This window comes from Ornithodoros turicata, chromosome 10, assembly GCF_037126465.1.
Source record: "Ornithodoros turicata isolate Travis chromosome 10, ASM3712646v1, whole genome shotgun sequence".
Taxonomy (NCBI): domain Eukaryota; kingdom Metazoa; phylum Arthropoda; class Arachnida; order Ixodida; family Argasidae; genus Ornithodoros; species Ornithodoros turicata.
Window position 1 is genome coordinate 19,201,594 of NC_088210.1, and position 21,709 is coordinate 19,223,302.

Below are 21,709 nucleotides of genomic sequence, written 5' to 3' on the forward strand. Positions count from 1 at the left end.
CGGGGGATTGTTGTTTAAAAATGGCCTCTCACCTGAGCTCGGGTAGAGTGAATTTGTTACAGTTGCGTGAAAAAGCGCGGAAAGGACTGTTTGAATTACTAGACAAATATGTAGGAGAAAAGGTAAAGCCATATTCCCTTCATAGACACACCAGAAGCGGCAAGGCATACCGTTATCGGTCACAAGGAGTTATCTCTCGGTCACCTGTTGCGTGTTTGAGGCGTGTACGGTTCTGTGCATGTCGTATTTTAAATATGATAGTATGGCTGTCTTTTCGCCAGGTCGCCAACCTGTAAGGAAATTTCACTAGTGGTGATAGTTCGACTACAGTTAAATATTATCGTCAATATAGTCAAAGTCACTTAATCACCGGTCAAATAGCATTATATTCAGATTCTTAAACTATGTATTTGTCAGTTTAATAATTTCCTGGAATGTAAATTATCGTGCAATCTGACGTAATGTGCAGTGTGCGTCTGAATTTTAAGTGTAAGAGAATGTTTCCCATTATTGTGATGGTTACTGAAAACTGAAACCATAGATATGTTTATAACCTACCGTACCGAAACCACTTTGAGACATATATATTTCTATCAATGCTGCCAGCAGCAAAAATCCATTCTGCCACGATTGCGATCAATCGCGAGCAGGGATTTTCCCAGGATTTTCATATCGAGAGGTGCTGCCTTGCCTTTCTTAGCCTTTCTCGCAGGTATTTTGGGAAGTCATTAGGGGATAAACACTGATCATGAGTCACCAGGACAAACAAGATGAAATATGTGCGGATCGTTACACTTTTGACGAGGCGATAGTTATACGTAATCGTTTCATCAACAGGCCGCTAACGTGTGTCTTTCTGTACGTTTCTTTTTTCAGGCTATTGTATGGGATGTACACCTAGAGGAGCCCTTTGGCCTCATCTCAGAGTACATGTTGCTACAGGTAATTTGCATCGAAACATGCTCACAACGGAGCAACGCCTTTTAACATTGCAGCATCACACTGCAGACACGTTATAGCTTATTCCATGTGCTTTACAGGAACACAATGTCAGGAAAATGTTCCACCTTCTACCAAACTGCTCTATCAAAACGGATGCGCAGCACATAATCTTCATGGTTCGACCAAAGCTTGAGCTCATGGATGTCATTGCAGAGCATGTACTCGTGTAAGCCAACACTACCTTGTCTCAGTTCAACACATTTTGGTGTGCGGAGTAGAGCACGGCATGGATCGCATATTTTAGGCCCAGGCCTGGCCCGAGGTCGGCATTCCTTTGGTTCACCCGCCAGAGTCCAGCCGGATGGCTGTATACACCCAAATGGGGTTGAATCAGCTTCGGTTCGAATTATTGAAACAAAATATAGCCTGATATTTAAACCCCCCCCCCCTCCAATGTTGCTGAAAAATGTAACCCAAAAAAGTGAGGACCTATGTATACCTAGAGTCCTTCATTCGACAATTTCCCTCGAACAAGTTTTCAAGAATTTGGGTAAAACCCGGTATCTACCCAAAATCCTTGCGGTCCTTCAACTTGTCGTTCTAGGTAAACTGTCGGAAAAGTGAATCATAATACCAGCAAAGAGGGTTATTCGTGACATCCTATTTGTCCTCCTTTTATACTCCCCTCCTACACGAGTCAAAGGTGAGCTTTTGTGGAGCTCGGACAAGTGTTTGAATACTGCAGTCGTTCAGTGCCCCAGTTCCGAGCGGAAATATAAAGATTATTGTTTCTCGTCCCAGTGTTGCCGCAGTGGCTCGTTTCCTATGCCTTTCGTCTCACCCGAAAATTCCCTGATGACATATTAAACAGAGATCGTGGCCCCCCGATTTCTCCCTGAGTTCTCGTGCGTAAATAGCACCCGATCCCTCTCCCCCCCGAATTTGAAAAATCATAAAACCCGAAAACAAAGGACCCTATGTATACCTGGCCCAGGCATGGCCTGTGCCCCAGGAATTTCCGGCCTACCCGGCACTGAAGAGCACTGGGTGGTGCCATATGCACATTCAATGACCATTGATTTCAATGACCATTCAGACTCTCTGTATGACCTGGGCATTAGCCTATGTGAACACGTGGTACGGCTGTTCTCGCCAGCTTTTTTGACAAAAGTCCAGAGTTTGCTGCTGTTCTGGCCTTCCTGTTCTCTGGCTCATAAGTGAATCGAGACACATGTTACGGTGATTGCATGTTGCACTGCCCGTTCTTATTTTCTTAGGGAGGAAAAATCGAGGAACCCCAAAAAGGAGTTCTACATCTTCTTTGTACCACGGAAAAGTCACATATGCATGAGAAAATTGCAGGTACTAAACCTACTCCCTTTCACCCTCTCACGTACGCTATGCACGTATGCATGCCTCATAAAGCTTAGTACTACTTTACTCACTGAATTACTTACTGAATTAAGTATTACTTTATGTAGGAACGTGGCGTATACGGAGCCATTCATTTTGAGGAATATGCCTTAGAACTTTTTCCAGTCGACAGCGATGTCCTTTCGATGGAAATGGATTTTGCATACAGGGTAAGAATGTTCACTTTGTTACATGGAGGCAGGGGCGAATCCAGACCCTCCATTTGGGGGGGGGATTCGCCCAACCGCCCCCTCTTGGATCCGCCACTGCATGAAGGAGCCATGTGCACAGCAAAGGGAAGGGCCTGTTTATACTCGGCGGTTTGCTGCCAGATTGACAGTGTTTGTGATTGCAAACACTCAAAAAGCGTTCCAAAGTTTAAGACGAGATAAATGCATGTGAAGTTCACGTGAAGGAGGCATTGCATTATTGCCTACATAGGAAAAAGTTATTGATTGTGAAGTAATCGTAGCTGGTCAAAAATTTTAGAAGCTCTATCTTTACCGGTGAGTTTATGCAGAATAAATTAACCAATTAATGAATTGAATGACTAAATTAAATTAAAAATTAAATGAATAAATTAGACTAAATTTAAAATGAACGGTGAAGCTAAATTATAATTAAATGAATAAAATATCGCAAAATAGAAAATGAAAAACAAATTATTAAGAGGCTTTCAATAAAAATTTAATAGCATTTCAAAAAGAATTTCACCCAAAATTTACCACCATCGGTGAGCCTATAAACAGTATTTAAACACGTTCAGCACAATGCCTAATGATGCAGCCAGTTTTTGTGTTCCATTTTTCTTCATTTTTTGTCCGTGTGCTCCTCCTATATTGAATTATCCTTTTACACTAACTACGTAGGAATGCCACATCGAAAATGACACAACGGCGTTGTATCATGTTGCCAAAGCTCTTATGACTCTCCAGTCTCTTTACGGTGTTATACCAAACGTCCACGGAAAAGGAAAATATGCAAAGGTGTGCCCAGCACGTTTTCGTCATATACTTGTTGTACTACATGCGGCATTGATATGCATTAACTGCAGTTCTTTTCTACAGATGGTGTTTGACATGATGCTACGAATGAGGAAGGAATTATCAGGAAGCGAACCGCAGATTGTTCCACAGATAGACACCCTTCTGCTCATCGATCGTTCCATCGACCTGCTAACACCATTCGCTACACAGCTCACTTATGAAGGTCTTCTCGACGAGATCTTTGGAATCCATAACAGTATGTGCTTTCGTTGCCGCAGCACAGGGGAATATCCAGGGCAATAGACACCATCATAGTAGACAAACCACCTACTTGTCATGTTATGGAAACACTCATTTGAGATGACACACTTCGAGCACATTTGCGTGCTGTTAAAGCAAACACGCATAATATTCATGTTAAGAAAGCATGTGGATCGGTTTTCCTATCAGCTAGGCATCCTCCATCAACTTAGAGCGCTGCAATTCCCAATTAAATTTGCACGCAAAACAAGAAGTGGGCTATTAACAAATATCCTACATCTGCTGATTTCTCTGTGATAAACCAGGCAAAACATATTTTACAGATATCATCAAGCTTCCTCCACATAAGTTCCAAGACCAATCTGAGGGAGAGGCACGCGAAATTCAGCCAGAACGAAAACAGTTCTGCCTCAACTCGTCAGAGTCGCTCTTTGCGGAGCTGAGAGATAAGAACTTTAATGCGGTTGGGCCCATGCTCAGCTGGGAAGCAAGGAATCTCTCCTCACAGTTTGAGGTAAGCTCAGTGGTATATTCGTAGACCCCTGTTCGTCCTAAGAATGGCACGAAATGTACTTCATCAGCCCTAACGGAGTTACCCCGTGGGAGAAATTATACCGCAGCGCCACGAGATGCTGCCTGTAGGAGACCTATAGTTAGAGGTGTGTGCAGGTACGGTTATCAGCACGACATCCTTGTTTGCAGATAGAAATGTAATGCCTTGAAAATCTGCATGGATAGAATGCGGATGAAACCACCAGCCTCAGCTGCACGATCGGATATCCACATTTTATCCACAGATAAGCATTAGTGTCTCTGTAGAAGTCCTATAGGTGAATCCGTAATTGAGAGCAGGATAGGTGAATCCAAAAATGGTGTCGAAGTGTGCCATTGCCAGCACTGATTATTTGCTTATATGTAGGGAGTGACTTTTTCGGGTTGAATGCCTTTCGCAGATTCGGGGGGTATAAATCGGGCGCTATTTTTTAAATCTGTAATTCGGGGAGAAATCGGGTGATAATTGTGCCTTCGGGTGTTATCAGGTGTTTTTGTTTCTCCTCTTGTCTATTAAGTCATTTCCTAATCTCTCTTTTTTGTTTTTTGTTTTTGTTTTTGCGGGATCCTGACCTTGCAGCAGTAATCCCCAAAGACATAGACAGTGTTAACACACATGGGTGTATTGCTGGGAACATAAGTGACCCATTCTTACATGTGTTACACGTGACGACCTTTGTTCGTCTTCAGTGGAAATGTCACTTGAGGGTTTCATAGTGAGTGGAATTCGGGGAGAAATTGGGTTTAACCCGAATTGGTCGGAGGTCAGTTCGGGGGGGAATAACCGGGCGGAATCGGGTTTAACCCGAAAAAGTCACTCCCTACTCATATGTTATCTACTCTGGCTTTAACTACTGGACAACTGTGGTCGACGTAGCGTTCCTGAAGAAGTTTCTATGCTGAAAATTAAACAGGTTTCTAACATAACATTTCTGTCATGGAGACTTCTTGCTAGAAATGCAATGACCGCGGATGTGCAGAGTGTACTCAGTCTCTGCACAGACGTGGATCCCACACGCGCGGATACCGTGCAGACGCAGATACTGTCAGTCTTGTCCGCGCTTACCTCTGCCTATATTTACTGCATTTGATCTAGCTGTGCCAGTTGTCGCGGCATAGTGTGATGCAGCTACCTATTACATCGAGTAGGAACAGGGCTTGGACGTACTGTTCCTAGGTTGAACACGACTACAGAATAACATTTGCTGAAGCAGGTGCTGTCTTCTCTAGGTGCGGCACGAAGCAAAGACAATAGGAGAGATAAAACAGTTTGTAGACCGTCTCCCGACAATGCAACAGAAAAGGAGATGGCTTGCGAACCGTACGTGTCGCATATTATACTTTCTTTCTATTACACTAATGCATTGTTGTGTTCTTCAGACACTTCCATGGCGGAACTTATAAAAGAAGTCACTGATAAGGAATCATTCTTCGACCTGCTCGCTGTTGAACAAGGTCGGGTTAACATTTGTGTTCGACAAGGGCAGATAATGATGTAGTGATAAGCGATAACGATAATCTTTGTCTGTGACAGAGTTCATGAACGGTATAGACACTGACAAGATAAATCCTCACATTGAAGAATGCATTGCGAGAGAGGAAAGCATTTATAAAGTGAGCATATGTACACACTAGTTTTACAAAAAAAAATGGGATGTTACATGTAATACCCATACTGTGTCTGCTTTGCAGGTCCTCAGGCTGATTTGTATGCAGTGCTTTGCAAATAATGGGTTGAAACAGAAGGTGTTGGAATACTATAAAAAGGAAATATTGCAGGTACGACGGAATGCTTCGGCAGAACTTAATCGAAAAGCATATCTGTCTTAGCTCTGAAATTGCATTTCAGACATACGGGTTCCAGTACATACTGTGTTTGAAGGACCTCGAAAGAGCAGGGTTGCTTTACCTGCAGGGGACCAAGACGTACTCAGTCACGCGCAAGACGTTAAAACTCACAGTCGAGGATGTGAATGAGCAGGTATGCATATCCATGGCTTTCTGATTGGTCCTTTTCCATGTGCCATTTTATAGGACTGTGCGAACAGTCATTTTAAAACCGAGAGGATAGTTATGTAATACCCAATGCGAATCGTGACCTAACCGAACCAAACACGCATACAGTATGCATGTGGATATGTAGCATATGTACTTAATCTATAGGGTGTGTCACGTAAGACTTACCAGAATTTTCTTAAATTCGCGATTTGTTTCTCTTTCGCAAAAGTCGTTGGATATATCTATTCCCGATGGGGCCTACTCAAAGGTGGTGGTGCATCAGTAATTAGTGCAGCCGTGAATTAACTTCCATAATTAATCTTCATAATTAGCTGCTGCACAATTTTCACTCATTATGAAGATTAATTATGAATGCTAATTAACAGCTGCACTAATTACTGATACACCACCACCTCAAAGTAGGCCCCATCGGGGAATAGATATATTCAACGACTTTTCCGAAAGAAAGACAAATCGTGAATTTACGTGATGCAATTTCAGTCTTACGTGACACACCCTGTATGTAATATGAACCTTCATATGAAGCAGCCTTCCGCTTGATTTTGTACACCTTTTGTTGTGTGTTTGGGCTCACGCGGACAGCTTTGAACAGTTCAGATATATTATTCGGTTTGGAAGAGAGAGAGTGCTTCAAGTCGAAGTTCAAATATAGAAATTCAAATATAGAAAAATATAGAATTCCCTGTTTGATTCGGAATTTGAATGGAATATACAATTATTTTCTACACTCTTAAAAATGAACTTTACCTCATAGCACGCTCTTAGCCAACCATCATCTCCAATGATATCGTTATCTGACCTGATTTGTTGAAAAATGGGAGGCGTACGCCTTTTCTGTGACAATTATGACCAGCATAAGTGTCACAAAAAAGGCGTACGCCCACCGTTTCCGTCAAATCAGGGCAGATAACGATATCATTCGAGATGATGGTTGGCTGAGAGCGTGCTATGCGGTGAAGTTCATTTTTAAGAGTGTACATTATTCAAAAAATCTGAATATTCACGTAGCACGAGCCGCTTATATTTTACCTTCGAACGAGGTAGACATTCACAAAACTTTACAAGCCCACACGCACTCCCCACTAACGCCTCTGCATTCGCTATACAGGCTCCCAACGACATCTCCTACGTGCACAGTGGGTACGCCCCTCTGAGCGTTCGCCTGGCACAGTTCCTTGCTCAGCCGGGATGGCGTGCCATTAACGACGTACTCAAACTACTCCCTGGCCCCACGTTCACTGAAGTTCAGCAGAAGCCCATGGGGATGAGGCGCAGGCGTAAGTGTGGCTACAGCTTTCTGGAAAAAGGAATGCTTCTTGTCGTGCCAGTAACAACGTACGTTGTCTTTGTTCTAGGAGGGTCAATCTCGTCGTTGCAGTCGAGCACGGATGAGCAGAAGGTGACCCTCGTATTTTTCCTCGGCGGATGTACGTTTGCCGAAATATCTGCGCTTCGTTTCTTGTCTCAGCAAGATGACGGTTTGTATTGTTGCGTAACTTCTGCGTTATTAAGAGCCAAAATCGAACCTCGGTATGCAATAAGGGGATAAGTCAATTTATCCCCTTTTTGCTATTTTTTTTTTTTCTGCAATGACATCTACGTACCAGTATGTACCTGCCAAAGAAAATTTGGGACCCTATCGCAATTTATTGGCCCGCTACAGGAAGGTAAGAAATGGGAAATGCGTCTATGTCAATGGGACTGACAACCAGATCAGGCCCCTTTTCTCGGTTTGGGATTTTTTTACTTATCCCCTCGTTGCATACAGAGGTTCAATTGTACAGTGTAGGAATGTTGTCTGAAACAACTTTTTCGATGTCTAGGTAAAATTCCCTTTAGAATGAGCTAAAACCAAGTTCCATAACACAACACACACACACACCATACTTGGAGCTTTGTGTTTTAAAGTTATACACGCTAAGACCTGTTTTTACCCCCCCTGATTCGCATTATCATCACTTGTGGTAAAACCCGAAAGACCCCCAAAACGAACTTGCCTAAAGTAAAAATTCGGCCACCAATGCGGGTACTGGAGAACGCTAAGCACTCTGCAGTCATCTAATTTTAACCCCCACCCCCTCTCTCTCTCTTCTTCATAACACATAAAGCATACATACATAAAATACATAAAACCTGACAACACCAGGGTGTAGCCATACTGTCTAGCTGTGTTGTCAAGCTGTGTGTACTGTCAAGGAAACAATATACCTGGTCATAGTTCACACCAGCTGGCTTATACCTCATTCTGCTTGTTACAAAGCTTTAATAAGTTCACAAGCAGAACTTCTATTAAAAAAAGCACCGTAGGAACTTCACACGTTCCATGTGGAAGTGCACAAGCACTTCCGTATCTGCTGTTATGTTAAAAAACTACGTGTATATATTTATGTAACGTTTTACTCTCTTCTCTTTCCCCGTAGCACCAGTCGAATACATTGTAGCCACAACTAAGCTGATCAACGGAACCACATTCCTTAAGTCCATCATCGAGCCAGTGAAGCTCTCGCAGTGACTACAAAGCCAATTTACATTGTTAGATATAAATTGTATGCATGTATATTAAATCTTCCATGTAAATAGTGCAATGCAGATCTGTGACTGCACACTAGCACGGGGACAATCACAACCACACTTCTTCACGGGTAAACACCTCTAAAAATCAGCATAGTTCACATTGTTACATTTGAAGATGTGCCGTTTGAATTTGCTTCACGTGCCCCTGACATCGGGCTGTTCCATACGTACTGCTTCCTGACGCGGTTCCGGGCTCCTGGAATTTGACTTGCCACGCAACAGTCTTTCTGTAGAGGGGGAGTACGGCACTACCACGCCATCTGTGAACGGCCGGTGATGTCGACGATGGTGACGCGAATGACGAGGATGGCGCTGACGTTGCTTCCAGCCAGTGCACTTTGAAAAGTAGTATAATAGGTCGATGCAAATAATATCCGCGCAGCATTGCATGATGAGTAAGAAGGCGAAGCACATAAGAATGATGACCGTCGTTAGCCCAACCGAGAGGATGACTGTCAAGTCATTCGCATCTGGCTCTGGCAACTTGGTCGTCAGGGGAGCTCCGAACTCGTGTTCCAGGGTTACATGGCGGAGGTCTGACCTGCACGTATGAGGTTGATGCGTTGCACTTTCCCTTTATTGCCTCGTTTGCAACAATACATTACTGTTCTGCTAGCAGCACCTGTGGGGGGTCCACAGTGCAAAGCCAGAAAGTATACATATACATCTGTCATATACATATCTAATTTCCTTCCAGCTGCTGCTACCGATAATATGGCCAGGTATATATTTTCGATAATCTTTTCAGAGTCTCGATCAGGTATCGAGTACAAGACCTACAGCTTTTTACCCTGCTTTCCATTTCTGTCTACACTAACGTTTGAACACCCAGTTCAGATTGCAAAGTACAAGAACAAGTACCTGCCTCGGCTCCTCGTTGGGCGGCGTTGTTTCTTTTACTGGAGATGTTGCAGTGTTCTGTGAACTTGCATAGCTTGGAAGGAGGTTCATCGCTCCTGAAGTTTCGTGGAGCTTCAAAAACATGTTAAAGAGCATGCTGAGAGCTTTATTCTTGATAAGACCAGGAGATGCTCTGTGTGGTAGGACGTGACCAGTGGGTGTCATATCCATGGTACCATTCAATTCCGTGACATTACCGTTGGCCAGTCCGTCCTTTGCAGAGTAAGAAACATTGTGAAATGAGTATAATGCTAATTTCTTCTGCATTGTCAAACGATTAGGTATGATTTTCCCCCACCTGAGGCATCAGAAAAGAAGCCAATAAGGTGGCAACCAGCAATGATGCCATCCAACTGTAGGGTTCACATCTCTGAAGTTCGGTCTAAAAAAAACGCTCCCTGCTCAAGACGTGTCCCTCCCTCTTCCTACGCAAGACGGTCCTTGCTTTCGGGAGCGTGTTCCCACCTTACCGCCACACTTCTTCGTTATCATCTGACGCTTATTTCTGTTGTTTCTAGTGACTTCTAGTGTGCTCGTGTCGCCTTTTCCTTATCAGAAAGCAATCTGAAGGCCATACAGGAATTGTAAAACGGGAAAGTCCATGTTTCAGTTTCTTGAAGAAAGGACACACTTGTAATAGCCGGGTAGCCCTCGTAGCCAATCGATAGCTGCATGCTAAAATACTCTCCAAATGCATGCTTTTAAGGGAGATTTCGCCACAACCACTGGTGAATTTGACTAATAGGTGATATTGAAGGAAGGCTCCTCCAATCTGCGAATGTTTTCAGTTGAAGTACGTTGTTCTCTGAGGCTAAACGGATCGGTGCAATGTGAAACCGAAACCATCCGCGTCTGCAGTCTTTTGGTTCATTTGTCTTGCCTCAGCTCAATGCGAGCTCGTAACTCATTAAAGGTAACCAACGTGTCTCGTAAATAATATGTTGTTATTTATAATTTTGCCCTTCGACAGTTTCTGCTCTGATTGGCGGCACTAGCAGAACTCTGCAGCGACGGCAAGGAACCAAGTGGCTACGAAGCCAGTCAAATCCAAATCCAAAGTTGTGAGTGCTGCAGGTGCAGCAATCGAGTACAGCGTGCAGCAGCAGCAGTGCAGCTTTTTTTGTCGCTTCGTGTGGTCAGCGGTGGTGGTGCTTTTATTTATCTCCGACTCAGCCAAATTCCAAAATATCCTTCGTGCTTCGAGTGAATCGACGCAACCGTCTCCAGTATTGCAATGGCTGTCGTCACATTCGCAGAACTGAAGGTTCTTCTCCATCCCCATTACCTGGTTAACATAATCCTGGCTGTCCTGTACATTGTGCTTCGACTCGTGCGGCCGTTCTGCTCCATGCTTTTCCTCACAGACAGCTGTGAACTTGATTTCAGAGAAACTGAAATCCTCACGTTCCTCGCAGTTATTGTGCTCTTCCGAACTCGCAAGACCGGAGTCACTCGACTCGTGCCCTACATATCGACGGCGTGCATGTACACTAAAGTTGCCAACATCCTGCTCTTCTTCTACAATGATCCACGCTTGGGAATATTATACAGTGTCATATGCTTGGTGCAGATGATGGTATTGCCGGAGCCCAGTTTTAAAGGCATAGACAATGTGGTCTACTTTAACGAGACCGATTTGGACGAAGAGATCCAGCGGGACAAGCGAGTGGTCTGGTTGATCACGTTCTACGCTGTCTGGAGCCCATCGTCCGTTAACTTTGCTCCAATCTTCTCGGAGCTTGCTGCCAAGTACACGCTGGACAACCTAAGGTTCGGGAAAGTGGACGTTACGCGATTTCCCAAGGTCGCAGAGGCACATCATATAAGCACCTCAACTTTAACAAGACAGCTGCCCACGGTAATATTGTTCAAGGGCGGAAAGCCGATTCGGAGGAGACCTACCGTTGACAGCAACTCAAAGTTGATCCGCTTTGCGTTCTCTGCAGAAAATGTGATCAATGCATTCGATCTCAATAATCTCTACAATGAGTGCAAAGAAAATCCTATCAAGAAAAAGAAGCAACCTGGAGATGAAGCTAAGAAGAAGGAAGAGTAACAAAAAAATGTGTAGATACTGTGGACACTAGTTTTGACATGGCCACGAGGCCTCGTTGTGGATATATAGTATATTAAAACGTCATTTACCAGGCTGTGTCTGTAGCCCAAGGATGCAATGCAGATGTGCTGATTAACTACAGGGTGTATCATAGATAGTGTACCCTACTTCATTATCTCTCAACAACATATTATTATGAAAAGATAGAAAAAATTTTTTTAAAAATTCATGTTATCACTGCAAAGGAAAAATTGTACACGTTTCTTTCTGCATGTTAACATGCTAATAGGGTCTGTGTCTATTACAGGCAGTTTTTATTCTATTTAGAGCAGCAGTACTCAACATATATTTCAATAGAAATTTTCAGTATCTAATGCGTGACTGATTGACACCAGCCAAGGAGAACAAATAACGTGTATCACAAATCTTAGGTTCCTTTGACACAGACTGAGCACTATTATACTGCTCAGTCCAAAGTTAGCACCGAAAGCAACGTAGCGAGGAACGTCCGAAAAACTGTGCTGCACAGTTCGTCTTGATGTTTTCTGCACAAAATTGTAGCAAAAAAATAATTTTTGACCCTAAAAGCAATGAGAGGTTAGGCTTACACTTTTTTACAAGTTCAACAAATAAATAAAAGTGCTCAAATGGAGCCAGAATTCAGCAGAGACACTCAGGAGGAGCTGCAGCAAGGAACGTCCGAGAAACTGTACAGCACAGTCTCTCGCTACAATTTTGTGCAGGAAACATCAAGACGTTAGGCTTTTCAGGACAAGACTTTTCAGAAGAAAATTAAAAGTGTGTCTGTTGAGCTGAAACTGAGCACACTTACTCGGTAGAAGGTGCCCTTTAATTTGCGGGTGGAAGGAACGTGAACGAGCTGATGGAACTTGCTCATTATGGGGCTGCAAGCCTGCTGCAGCTCGTTTAGTATGTGCTCATATTCTTCCTCGTCTGCCAATGTGTTCGGCGCGGTACATATAACTGCGTCTTTGCAAAGTTGCGCGACTTTGTCCAGATCAGCAGCGTCCAACTTGCTGTAGATGGTGGAGGCCATAGTGTCTCCAGAATCGCTATCGCACGGGAGTAAGTTGTAGAAAGTTAGGGAGTGGGGTGTTAGCGACATGTGGTGGCCCTTCCCCAGTTGCAAGTGGTTCCACTTGCAACTGGAATCACTTCAGTATTTCCACCTGGGTCTGAAAGAGCTCGCATATGTTAACGACATGTGTTCGTTGCTGACGTGTGTCTATACCTGAAATGACGGCACTCCTGGAGGGGTTGTACAGGACAGAAAGAAAGGGGGGATTTGGACAAAATTATCGATTGAGGCTCTGGAAACGCCACAATTTGTTAATAATGTTTGCTCCCGGCGCTATAGCGATTTCATCCCCTTGGCTATATTCGTCCACGTGACAGTTCCTCAACGAACCTTCAGTCAATATGGGTGTACACGGACAATATGGGGCCCATATTGCCGACATTTTCCCCATATTGGTTCAAACTTGGCAATACGGGGCCCATATTGCCACGTTTGATCCGGTATATGGGGGAAATCCTGGAAAAACGGGTCCCGTATTGGACCCATATCGCCAATGCCCAGCCCATATTGGTTCAATATTGTGTGCTGCTTGGGTTCCATCGACGACGGACGATGTCCTCTCTCCATGGTAAATGCAAGGCTCGTATATGTTTTGGAAGAGGCAGGCATCTTTGACAAACACCAAAGCGGTTTTCGTTCTCGTACAAGAGAACGGGGTTCCACAGGGGTCTGTGCTGAGCGTTACGCTATTCGTTGTGAAAATGAACTCGATAGCCAGAGCCATCCCACCTGGCGTCCAGTACTCCCTGTACGTAGACGATGTCCAGGTTTCCTACTCGGCATCAAATCTTTCAACAGCTGAGAGGCAGGTGCAGCTCACGATCAACCGTCTATCTAAGTGGGCTGATGAAAACGGCTTCAAGTTTTCCGCACAAAAGACAGCGTGTGTTGTCTTTACTAGGAAGCGAGCCACATTTGCTGAGCCCTCGCTGCTCCTCGGTGGCAACACACTACCAGTTTCTGATGAGCAAAAATTTCTGGGGGTGGTGTTTGACAAGAAGCTGTCTTTTGTGCCACACATAAACTATATAAAACAGAAGTGCCTGAAATCCTCCAACATACGCAAAGTTTTATCCCATCGATCGTGGGGAGCCGACAAAGTCACACTGTTGCGGGTCTATGACTCGGTTGTACGATCAGTAATTGAGTACGGGAGTGTCGTGTATGGCTCGGCGCGGCCTTCGGCATTGAAGGTGTTGGACCCCATCCACCACGAAGGCATCCGACTCGCCACCGGTGCCTTCCGGACGTCCCCGGTGAAGAGTTTGTATGTTGAAGGCAATGAATGGTCGCTCGAGAGACGGAGACAATTTGAACATGTGAAGGCTGCGCTAAGGTACAGATGCCAGGGCGATGACCCAGTTGTACACTCTAGTGTGAACCCCGCTCTGGAGCGACTCTTCCTTGCAAAGCCCTCTGTTGTACCCTCGTTCCCGCTTCGTGTGGAGTTCCCGTGTGGGATTCAGCCCCTCTGGCGTTCCCTTGCAGCAGGCAGTCCTCGATGCTGCGCCTTGGCAGAGACATCTAATACAATCCAATTTAAAAATGACACAGTTTGACAAACAATCCACTGCACACACTGTCATTCTCCAGGAATTCCTGGAGATTCACCATCGGGAACCACCATGCAATCTACACTGATGGGACTAAAGTAAGCAATGGTGTGGCGGCCGTTGCCCTTGAAGGTGATTCTATTATGACGGCACGCCTGAACACGAACGCCACAGTTTTCACCGCAGAGCTTTACGCGATTCTCCTGGCTCTGCGGCACATTCAACAAAACGACCTTCAAAATTCAGTGATTTATTCCGATTCGCTAAGCTCTGTGCGTGCGCTGCTTTCATGCTATGACAGCAAGAATCACCTCGTCAAGCGAGTATACGAGCGCTTGCGACCCAACTTTGTTCCCGAGGCTTTTCAATCTGTCTCTGCTGGGTCCCCAGCCACACTTGGATCCCGGGGAATGAACGAGCCGACCGTGAGGCTCGGCGAGCGTTGGCACAAGAGGAGTCAGCTCTAGGACTACCCTACCAAGACATCCTGCCAGTGTTAAAGAGAGCTGTCTGCACACAGTGGCAGCAGGAGTGGGACATGGAAGAAAATAACAAGCTACACCTCACACAGCCACACGTTTCTCCCCCGCATCGGACTGAACACATCAACAGATCATCCGAAGTTCTTTACGCGAGATTGAGGATTGGACACACATGGCTCACGCATCACCACCTACTCAGAGGTCAGGATCCGCCAGCTTGTGCGCACTGCGGTGACAGCTTGACTGTCTTGCACGTACTGGCATCCTGCCCTCACTTCGAACACCAACGCCAACAGTATTTCACCGCATTCTACAGATACCATGTCCCACTCCACCCAGCCCTTCTACTGGGTGACACCCCTCTTGTGCCGTTTGATAACGTAATCAAATTTTTGACCACGTGTGGGTTTCTTAGTCAGATGTAGATGATAAGCATTGCTCCGCTTTTATCCATTATCACCGAACTCCTCATGTAAATATCTCATTGTCACACTTGTAGATAGCTTTTAACTGCCATGCTCGCTTGCTATCGTCATCCCCCTCTCTCTTATCCTGGTCAATCAATCATCGCTCATCGCTCATACCTGTAGATAGGTTTTAACTACCACACTCTCTCTCACATCATCTTTCCCATAATCGTCTCCGACACACTCACCATAGTTTTGGCGCTCTATGGCCTTTGTTGCCTTTGTGCCATTAAACACATAATCAATCAATCAATCAATCAATCTCTCCACGTACATATTGCTGGGCAGTGTCTCCGCTGAAAGACGATGTTGTGCAGGAGCAGCAGTAGTATCGAACGGAGTTACGCCGACAAAGTGGGTATATTGAGTAATACCCGCGGGTCCCCTGCCGACCCCCCTCCCCCCGAGCCTGTGGTTCATCCCGCGGAGCCCTTCCACAATACCCACCACGGTTATGCCATCTGTATGCCAGGATATCGTCAAGGAAAGCTGTCGAAATTTTTCCTCCGCGTCTCACGCATACCTATAGACCTAACGTGATAAAAAAAAATCGTATTAACAAATCTACGGGTCCGAGCACTATGTCGTCAGCGCTATTTATTTCGAGGGAGATTTTGCTATTAGATGGGATCACGTTTATCATATTTAATTCGCGACAAATTGAATTTTTCCAACTGATCTCCGAAATTTGCCCAGTCACCATCACGTTTTCTTTTCCTTTTCTTTTCACAGAAACAGAAAGAGCGCGTCGGTTTTACCCCCGTTGCACCGCAAAATACACTCCCACTACTCTGGCAATAGCTGAAAAAAAAAAAAAAAAAAAAACTCGTTTTGAGCCGAGCTCAGGTGCTCGGCCAGGCAGGCGAGCTGAAGATGCGGCGGAGAAAAAACGATCACCCGACCCTTCCCTTTTCCTTCTCGCTCTTCAAATAACTTTGCGTTGCAACCATGCTGCCGTTATCAGCAGAAGCTAGGCAGAGTGATAGGGCAGGTACAGCTCCCGTCAACCTTAATAATAGCACTAGAAAAAGTATGGTCTTGTTCCTGAGCGCGACTACAACCACCCTTGGGGCCATGAGGAAATCTTAGTTGAACAAAATTATCCGGTTAATTTAACGCAAGGATTTTGTTCACTTAACGTTCCCTCAGTGTGGCTCTTATCGCGTTCGGAAATGAAACCGAATTTTTTCCAGTGTTATTATTAAGGTTGACGGGAGCTGTACATGCCCCCCCCCCCCCCCCCTTCGCATCGCCGACAATTTCCGCGCCTTGAAACGGCAGTTGTCGCGTGTTTTCTTTTCTTTCTTTTTTAGAGCCAGTTTAGAGATTAGAAACGTTTAGAAATGGTCCATCACCTAGTAGTACACAGTGTGAGCGGATAGCTCTGCCCTATGGACTGGGGTGGCGGAAGCGGTGGGTGAGTTGTAGAACCTCTGAATTTGTGAAGGGGGCCCAAAATTCCCATGGAGGTGAGGCGCCAAAGTGTTACCTTAAGTGCCGCATGCGAATTTCATGAATCGAATCCTGAACTTTTGGGACCCGGGCATGGTGGTGGCTATGGGAGATGGAAGTGGGCGACGGTTGGGATCTGGAGTCCCCATGCATTCAAGCGCTTCGCCGCCCCTGCCTATGGATAAACAGAATGGCTACGTGCAATCGTATGAAGTGAATGCACGCTGTTTGTAGTGCATATGAGCTTAACAAGGCCACGTCAGCAGTAAACAGCAGGTATTTATTGCTCAAATAGATACTTTATACAAATGTACATATTTACAAATAAATTACTACCACTTGTCTAACGGTAGAGTCCTCCAGATTTTCAAAATGAACTTCCTAGGGACCTGGTACTCATCAATCAACTTCTTCAACAGTTGGTCCGGATCTCTGACTGCTGAAGTTTGAGTGCTTCGGGCCATCTCCACCGCCCTGGTGGAGCTTGCTCATGATGGGGCTGCAGGCCTGCTGCAACTCCTTCAGTCTGTGCTCATATTCTTCCTTCTCAGCCAACGTGTTAGAGTCGATCCAGCTGATTGCGTCCTTGCAGATTGACAGGACCTTATCCCGATCAGCCGCGTCCAACCTGCTTCCTGACTCTTCAGCAGCCTGTTTGACGGAGTACACGTAGGACTCCAGTCCGTTCCTGGCAGCCACACGTTCCCGTTGCCGTTCGTCTTCCTGGGAGTACTTTTCAGCCTCGCTCAGCATCCGATCAATCTCTTCCTTACTCAACCGCCCTTTGTCATTCGTTATGCGAATGGATTCTTGCTTTCCCGTGCTTTTGTCCCGAGCAGAGACGTGTAAGATACCGTTAGCGTCGAGGTCAAACGTTACTTCGATCTGCGGAACTCCTCGGGGAGCTGGAGGGATACCGTTGAGGTTGAAGGTTCCCAGGAGGTGATTGTCTTTGGTCATGGCCCGTTCACCTTCATACACCTGAATCGTGACTGCTGGTTGATTGTCCGAATAGGTTGTGAAGGTCTGCGACGTCTTGCACGGGATGCGGCTGTTCCGCTCGACGATCTTTGTCATGACGCCACCGGCAGTCTCGATGCCTAAGGAAAGAGGGGCGACATCAACCAGAAGAACGTCTCGGATCGCCTCGCTGCTGTCTCCGCTGAGGACAGCAGCTTGGACGGCAGCTCCGTAGGCGACGGCTTCGTCCGGGTTGATGGACATCGACAGTTCTTTGCCGTTGAAGTAGTCGCGGAGCAGTTTCTGAATCTTGGGAATTCGGGTCGAGCCGCCAACGAGGACAACGTCGTGAATCTGCGATTTGCCCATCTTGGCGTCGTTGAGGGCCCGCTCCACCGGTTCGAGCGTGCTGCGGAAGAGGTCCATGCAGAGTTCTTCGAAGCGAGCGCGGGTGATCTTGCTGTAGAAGTCGATGCCTTCGAAGAGGGCGTCGATTTCGATGCTCGCTTCCGCACTGCTGGATAGAGTTCTCTTGGCTCGCTCGCAGGCAGTTCGTAGACGGCGTAGAGCTCTGGCACTCTTACGAAGGTCTTTGCGGTGCTTTCTCTGGAACTCTTCGACAAAGTGGGTCACCATTCTGTTGTCGAAGTCTTCTCCTCCGAGGTGAGTGTCTCCCGCAGTGGAGCGGACTTCGAACATTGACCCCTCATCGATGGTGAGGACAGATACGTCAAAAGTGCCTCCGCCCAAGTCGAAAATTAAGACGTTCTTCTCGCCCTGGAGGTTCTTGTCAAGACCGTAAGCCAGAGCAGCAGCTGTTGGTTCGTTGATGATCCTGAGTACGTTCAGTCCAGCTATGGCTCCCGCGTCTTTCGTCGCCTGACGTTGGGAATCGTTGAAGTAGGCTGGGACGGTGACGACTGCATCAGTCACTGTTTGACCCAAGTATGCTTCAGCCGTCTCTTTCATCTTGGTCAGGACCATTGCGCTGATCTCCTCGGGATTGAACCTCTTCTGTTCCCCTTTGAACTCGACCGCTATCTTTGGCTTCCCACAGTCTGACACAACTTTGAAGGGTCAGTGTTTGAGATCACCCTGGATTTTGGGGTCGTCGTACTTGCGTCCGATGAGGCGCTTGGCGTCAAACACTGTGTTCTCGGGGTTGAGGGCGACTTGTGACTTTGCAGCGTCCCCGATGAGCCGTTCGGTGTCGGTGAAGGCGACGTAGCTCGGCGTCGTCCGGTTGCCTTGATCGTTTGCGATGATCTCCACCCGACCATTCTGGAAGACACCGACGCAGGAATACGTGGTTCCCAAGTCGATGCCGATAGCCGGGGCTCCACTCTTGGTTCGTGAAGGCATTCTGTAGCGTTTGTGTATTCTCTCGAAGAGAACGTTGAACTTGCTTTGAAAAGCGTTGCGTTGAAGCTTCAATGATTGCTGACCAGCGCGAGCGAGCGCTATTTATACGGCGCTCTCGCCTTCGCGAAGCGTCGGCAACCGCCCAGAATGGAATCGACGAACCACATGCCGCCTACTCGCTGACGTCACGAGGAGCAGACGAGCAAGCGCTAGATTGTTCCTGAATGATCCGCGCGCCGTGACCCCGTGACCTTTTGTCTCCGCGTCGTCTGCTAGCGGTCGCAGAAGTAGAAAATCGTCAGTGTCCGCATCACATGTACTGAAATCCCTAATAAAATAGCACAGTTTCATTTATGTTACATAATAGTCACTGAATCAAACAATAAAAGTGGTATTACAAACAGAGTTTGCACGGAATGAAACTATAATAGCCGAGACGAGTCTCAGCGTTCCGAGAAGATTCGAGAAGTTTCTCTGCACTTGCGAAGCGCGCCCTATGAGCACGTGACCCTCTACAACCAACGAACAGCCGCTTCTGGAATCTTCTCCGCCCTTTCAGAAAGGTTGGCGACGAGTATAAAAGGCGAGGCGCGCTGTCCAAGCGCCACAATTTGAAACCTGACTGCAAGATGCCGAAGAGTGTTAGCTCTCTGCGTAAGCGACTTCACCCTTACATGGCCATTTGTCCGCGTGCCATTGTGAGGGATATCTCTGACGCAATGGGCATCGCCGAACAGTTTTTCAGAGAACCTTCCACCGACGACGGTGACATATCCTCTCCACACATGTACCGCTGGTTGGCTCCGCTAAAAGCATACCTGGATGACAAAGAAAATGTGGAAATGGACCAGTCAGCAGTATCGAACGGAGTTACGTCGGGAGAGTTCTCGGTCAACATGAACGTGAGGAACTTTTCTCCGGAAGAGATTTCTGTGAAGACTGTGGACAACTGCGTTGAGATCCATGCAAAGCACGAAGAGAAGTCAGACGATCGTGGCTACTTCCATCGAGAGTTTACCAGACGTATCGTTCTGCCAGAAGACGTGGACCCAGAATCAATCACCTGCACTATGTCTGCTAAGGGTTCCTTGCAGCTTCTGGCTCCGCGGAAGAAAGCCATCGAGCGCAAAGAAAGGACTGTCCCCATTTCTGTTCAACATGTGAAGCGAGCCGTTGAAAATGATCCCAAACCGACGTCTTAATTATGTCTTTTGAAGTTCATAGGCATTGTGTATAATATCATCCTCATCACCATTACTGTGCTTTCTTATGAAATTATCGTCATAAATAAATGCCATAGTTTTTTTAAGTCACGGTCTGATATTTTTTGTGTTTTACTGTGTTCGAACCACAAAGAGGTGTGCTGAAGAAAAGAAAGAAGTCAATAATATCGAAAATCTTGGTGCCCATCACTTCTGTTCTGGTGGAACTTGCTCATGATAGGGCTGCAAGCCTGTTACAGCGCGTTTAGTATGTGTTTGTATTCTTCCTGGTCCTCACATGTGTTAGGATCAATACAGATAATACCGTACTTGCAAAGTGTCACGACAGACGTTATCCTTTTGACCAGCGTCCAACTTGCTGTCACAGATGGAGTTTTTGAGAATCGCTAACTCTCGGGGGTCTCGCACAATGCTGCTACAGCTAACCTAAGGATAGGCGCAGGGGCGGATCAAGGGGGGGGGGGTTGAGGGGCCGGATGTTCTGACTCTTCCCCTCAATTTCAGTCGTTACATACAGTTTCAATTGACCTTGGTGGTGTAATAGCATGCCCCCCACCCTCAGAAAAATCCTGGATCCGCCTCTGGATAGACGCGATGTTTAAATAGACAACCAGCAGACAGAATACACATATACCCCCCCTTTTTTTGGATGATAACACACCCCTTCGGTTTTTTCTTTTTTTCTTTTTTACACATATACAAGTCTTGAAGTCGTTTGGGAAGCTTTCTTTTTCCCGTGGTGGGTCTTGGTCGGTGAGGAAGTGTTGGGCACACCTCTGAAGCACGGCTGCTGTTCGGGTTGATCGACGTGGTAAGCAGGACAGGCTCTTTCGATAGTGTCCTGGCTGCTGATGAGTTTCGTCGGGGTGGTGCCCGTATGCTTTGTTGGCGGCCGCTGGTGCTGTACGCACAGAAATGGCAGCGGGAAGAAGGTTGGCGCGTAAACAGCAACCATTTGGCAATCAGCTGCGGACGTCGGTGGGCCGGTGAAATCAGGCAGGTGGTTGACATGTACGCAGCATGTTGCCGCCGTCGGTGCGTACAAGATACCAATGAGGACCGACCTGCTCAGGATGACTCCGGAAATCCAATGTGGTTTGCCGAGGAAATTCCTTATTGTGACTCGCTGGTTAGCATCGAAATTCCTGACGCGTTGAGCGGCGTGTTCATGGGCAGACCTGCTTGAAGGGTTTGAAGGTAGCATATCACGAAGAACGTACAGAACGCAGATCGCGCCCGAACATGAGTTGCGTGGGCGATTTCCCCGTTGACGTTTCCGATATCCCCGTTGTGATGCGCCGTATGCTGACGGTATCGCGCTAGCCGACATGCGATTGTTCCTGTTGTCAACTTCCTGAGGTTGGTCAGCAAAAAAAATAAAAGTGCTCAGAATGAGCTGTAATTATGC

General features: G+C 46.3%; 5 protein-coding genes across 6 annotated transcripts; 3 read left to right on the forward strand and 2 right to left on the reverse strand.

Moving 5' to 3' along the window:
* The first annotated feature begins 5 nt into the window (after window positions 1-5).
* Window positions 6-8,753, forward strand: LOC135370828 (vacuolar protein sorting-associated protein 33A-like). Its single transcript, XM_064604696.1, has 16 exons — window positions 6-122; window positions 877-942; window positions 1,041-1,168; window positions 2,220-2,304; window positions 2,424-2,525; window positions 3,225-3,341; window positions 3,423-3,597; window positions 3,926-4,116; window positions 5,385-5,475; window positions 5,535-5,609; window positions 5,689-5,768; window positions 5,847-5,933; window positions 6,004-6,135; window positions 7,282-7,450; window positions 7,529-7,651; window positions 8,594-8,753. Exons 1-16 carry the CDS (start codon window positions 21-23, stop codon window positions 8,683-8,685), a joined length of 1,815 nt encoding a protein of 604 aa, XP_064460766.1. The 5' UTR covers window positions 6-20; the 3' UTR covers window positions 8,686-8,753.
* On the reverse strand, window positions 8,698-10,313 carry LOC135370830 (uncharacterized). Of its 2 annotated transcripts, none has more exons than XR_010415463.1 (3): window positions 9,946-10,313; window positions 9,609-9,860; window positions 8,698-9,288 (listed from the first exon to the last, which is right to left on the reverse strand). XR_010415463.1 is itself a non-coding variant. In XM_064604698.1 (3 exons), the coding sequence occupies exons 1-3, from the start codon at window positions 9,994-9,996 to the stop codon at window positions 8,883-8,885; spliced, it is 705 nt and encodes a 234-aa protein (XP_064460768.1). In that variant the 5' UTR covers window positions 9,997-10,310; the 3' UTR covers window positions 8,698-8,882. The 2 variants fall into 2 exon arrangements, 1 of the variants encoding a protein (XP_064460768.1); XM_064604698.1 differs by having other exon boundaries at window positions 9,613-9,860; window positions 9,946-10,310.
* A 372-nt stretch (window positions 10,314-10,685) lies between these two features.
* LOC135370829 (thioredoxin-related transmembrane protein 2 homolog) lies at window positions 10,686-11,797 on the forward strand. Its single transcript, XM_064604697.1, has one exon. The coding sequence runs from the start codon at window positions 10,882-10,884 to the stop codon at window positions 11,701-11,703; it is 822 nt and encodes a 273-aa protein (XP_064460767.1). The 5' UTR covers window positions 10,686-10,881; the 3' UTR covers window positions 11,704-11,797.
* A 5,233-nt stretch (window positions 11,798-17,030) lies between these two features.
* LOC135370827 (heat shock protein 68-like) lies at window positions 17,031-19,259 on the reverse strand. The gene is given in 1 exon segment (XM_064604695.1): window positions 17,031-19,259. A coding segment is annotated over 1 exon segment (1,923 nt). The 5' UTR covers window positions 19,079-19,259; the 3' UTR covers window positions 17,031-17,155.
* Window positions 19,260-19,707: 448 nt separating this feature from the next.
* On the forward strand, window positions 19,708-20,280 carry LOC135369751 (alpha-crystallin A chain-like). Its single transcript, XM_064603268.1, has one exon. It carries the CDS (start codon window positions 19,708-19,710, stop codon window positions 20,278-20,280), a length of 573 nt encoding a protein of 190 aa, XP_064459338.1.
* Window positions 20,281-21,709: the final 1,429 nt, after the last annotated feature.

What these genes read in the sequence shown, in the direction of transcription:
- LOC135370828 (XM_064604696.1), top strand. Translation starts at nt 21, where the DNA reads ATGGCCTCTCACCTGAGCTCGGGTAGAGTGAATTTGTTACAGTTGCGT. An exon ending in AAATGGATTTTGCATACAGG is followed by an intron (nt 2,526 to 3,224) that starts GTAAGAATGTTC and finishes CTAACTACGTAG; the next exon opens with GAATGCCACATCGAAAATGA. An exon ending in CATGGGGATGAGGCGCAGGC is followed by an intron (nt 7,451 to 7,528) that starts GTAAGTGTGGCT and finishes TCTTTGTTCTAG; the next exon opens with GAGGGTCAATCTCGTCGTTG.
- LOC135370830 (XM_064604698.1), bottom strand. Translation starts at nt 9,996, where the DNA reads ATGGCATCATTGCTGGTTGCCACCTTATTGGCTTCTTTTCTGATGCCT. An exon ending in CTTCTTTTCTGATGCCTCAG is followed by an intron (nt 9,861 to 9,945) that starts GTGGGGGAAAAT and finishes TACTCTGCAAAG; the next exon opens with GACGGACTGGCCAACGGTAA. An exon ending in CCGCCCAACGAGGAGCCGAG is followed by an intron (nt 9,289 to 9,612) that starts GCAGGTACTTGT and finishes TCATACGTGCAG; the next exon opens with GTCAGACCTCCGCCATGTAA.
- LOC135370829 (XM_064604697.1), top strand. Translation starts at nt 10,882, where the DNA reads ATGGCTGTCGTCACATTCGCAGAACTGAAGGTTCTTCTCCATCCCCAT.
- LOC135369751 (XM_064603268.1), top strand. Translation starts at nt 19,708, where the DNA reads ATGCCGAAGAGTGTTAGCTCTCTGCGTAAGCGACTTCACCCTTACATG.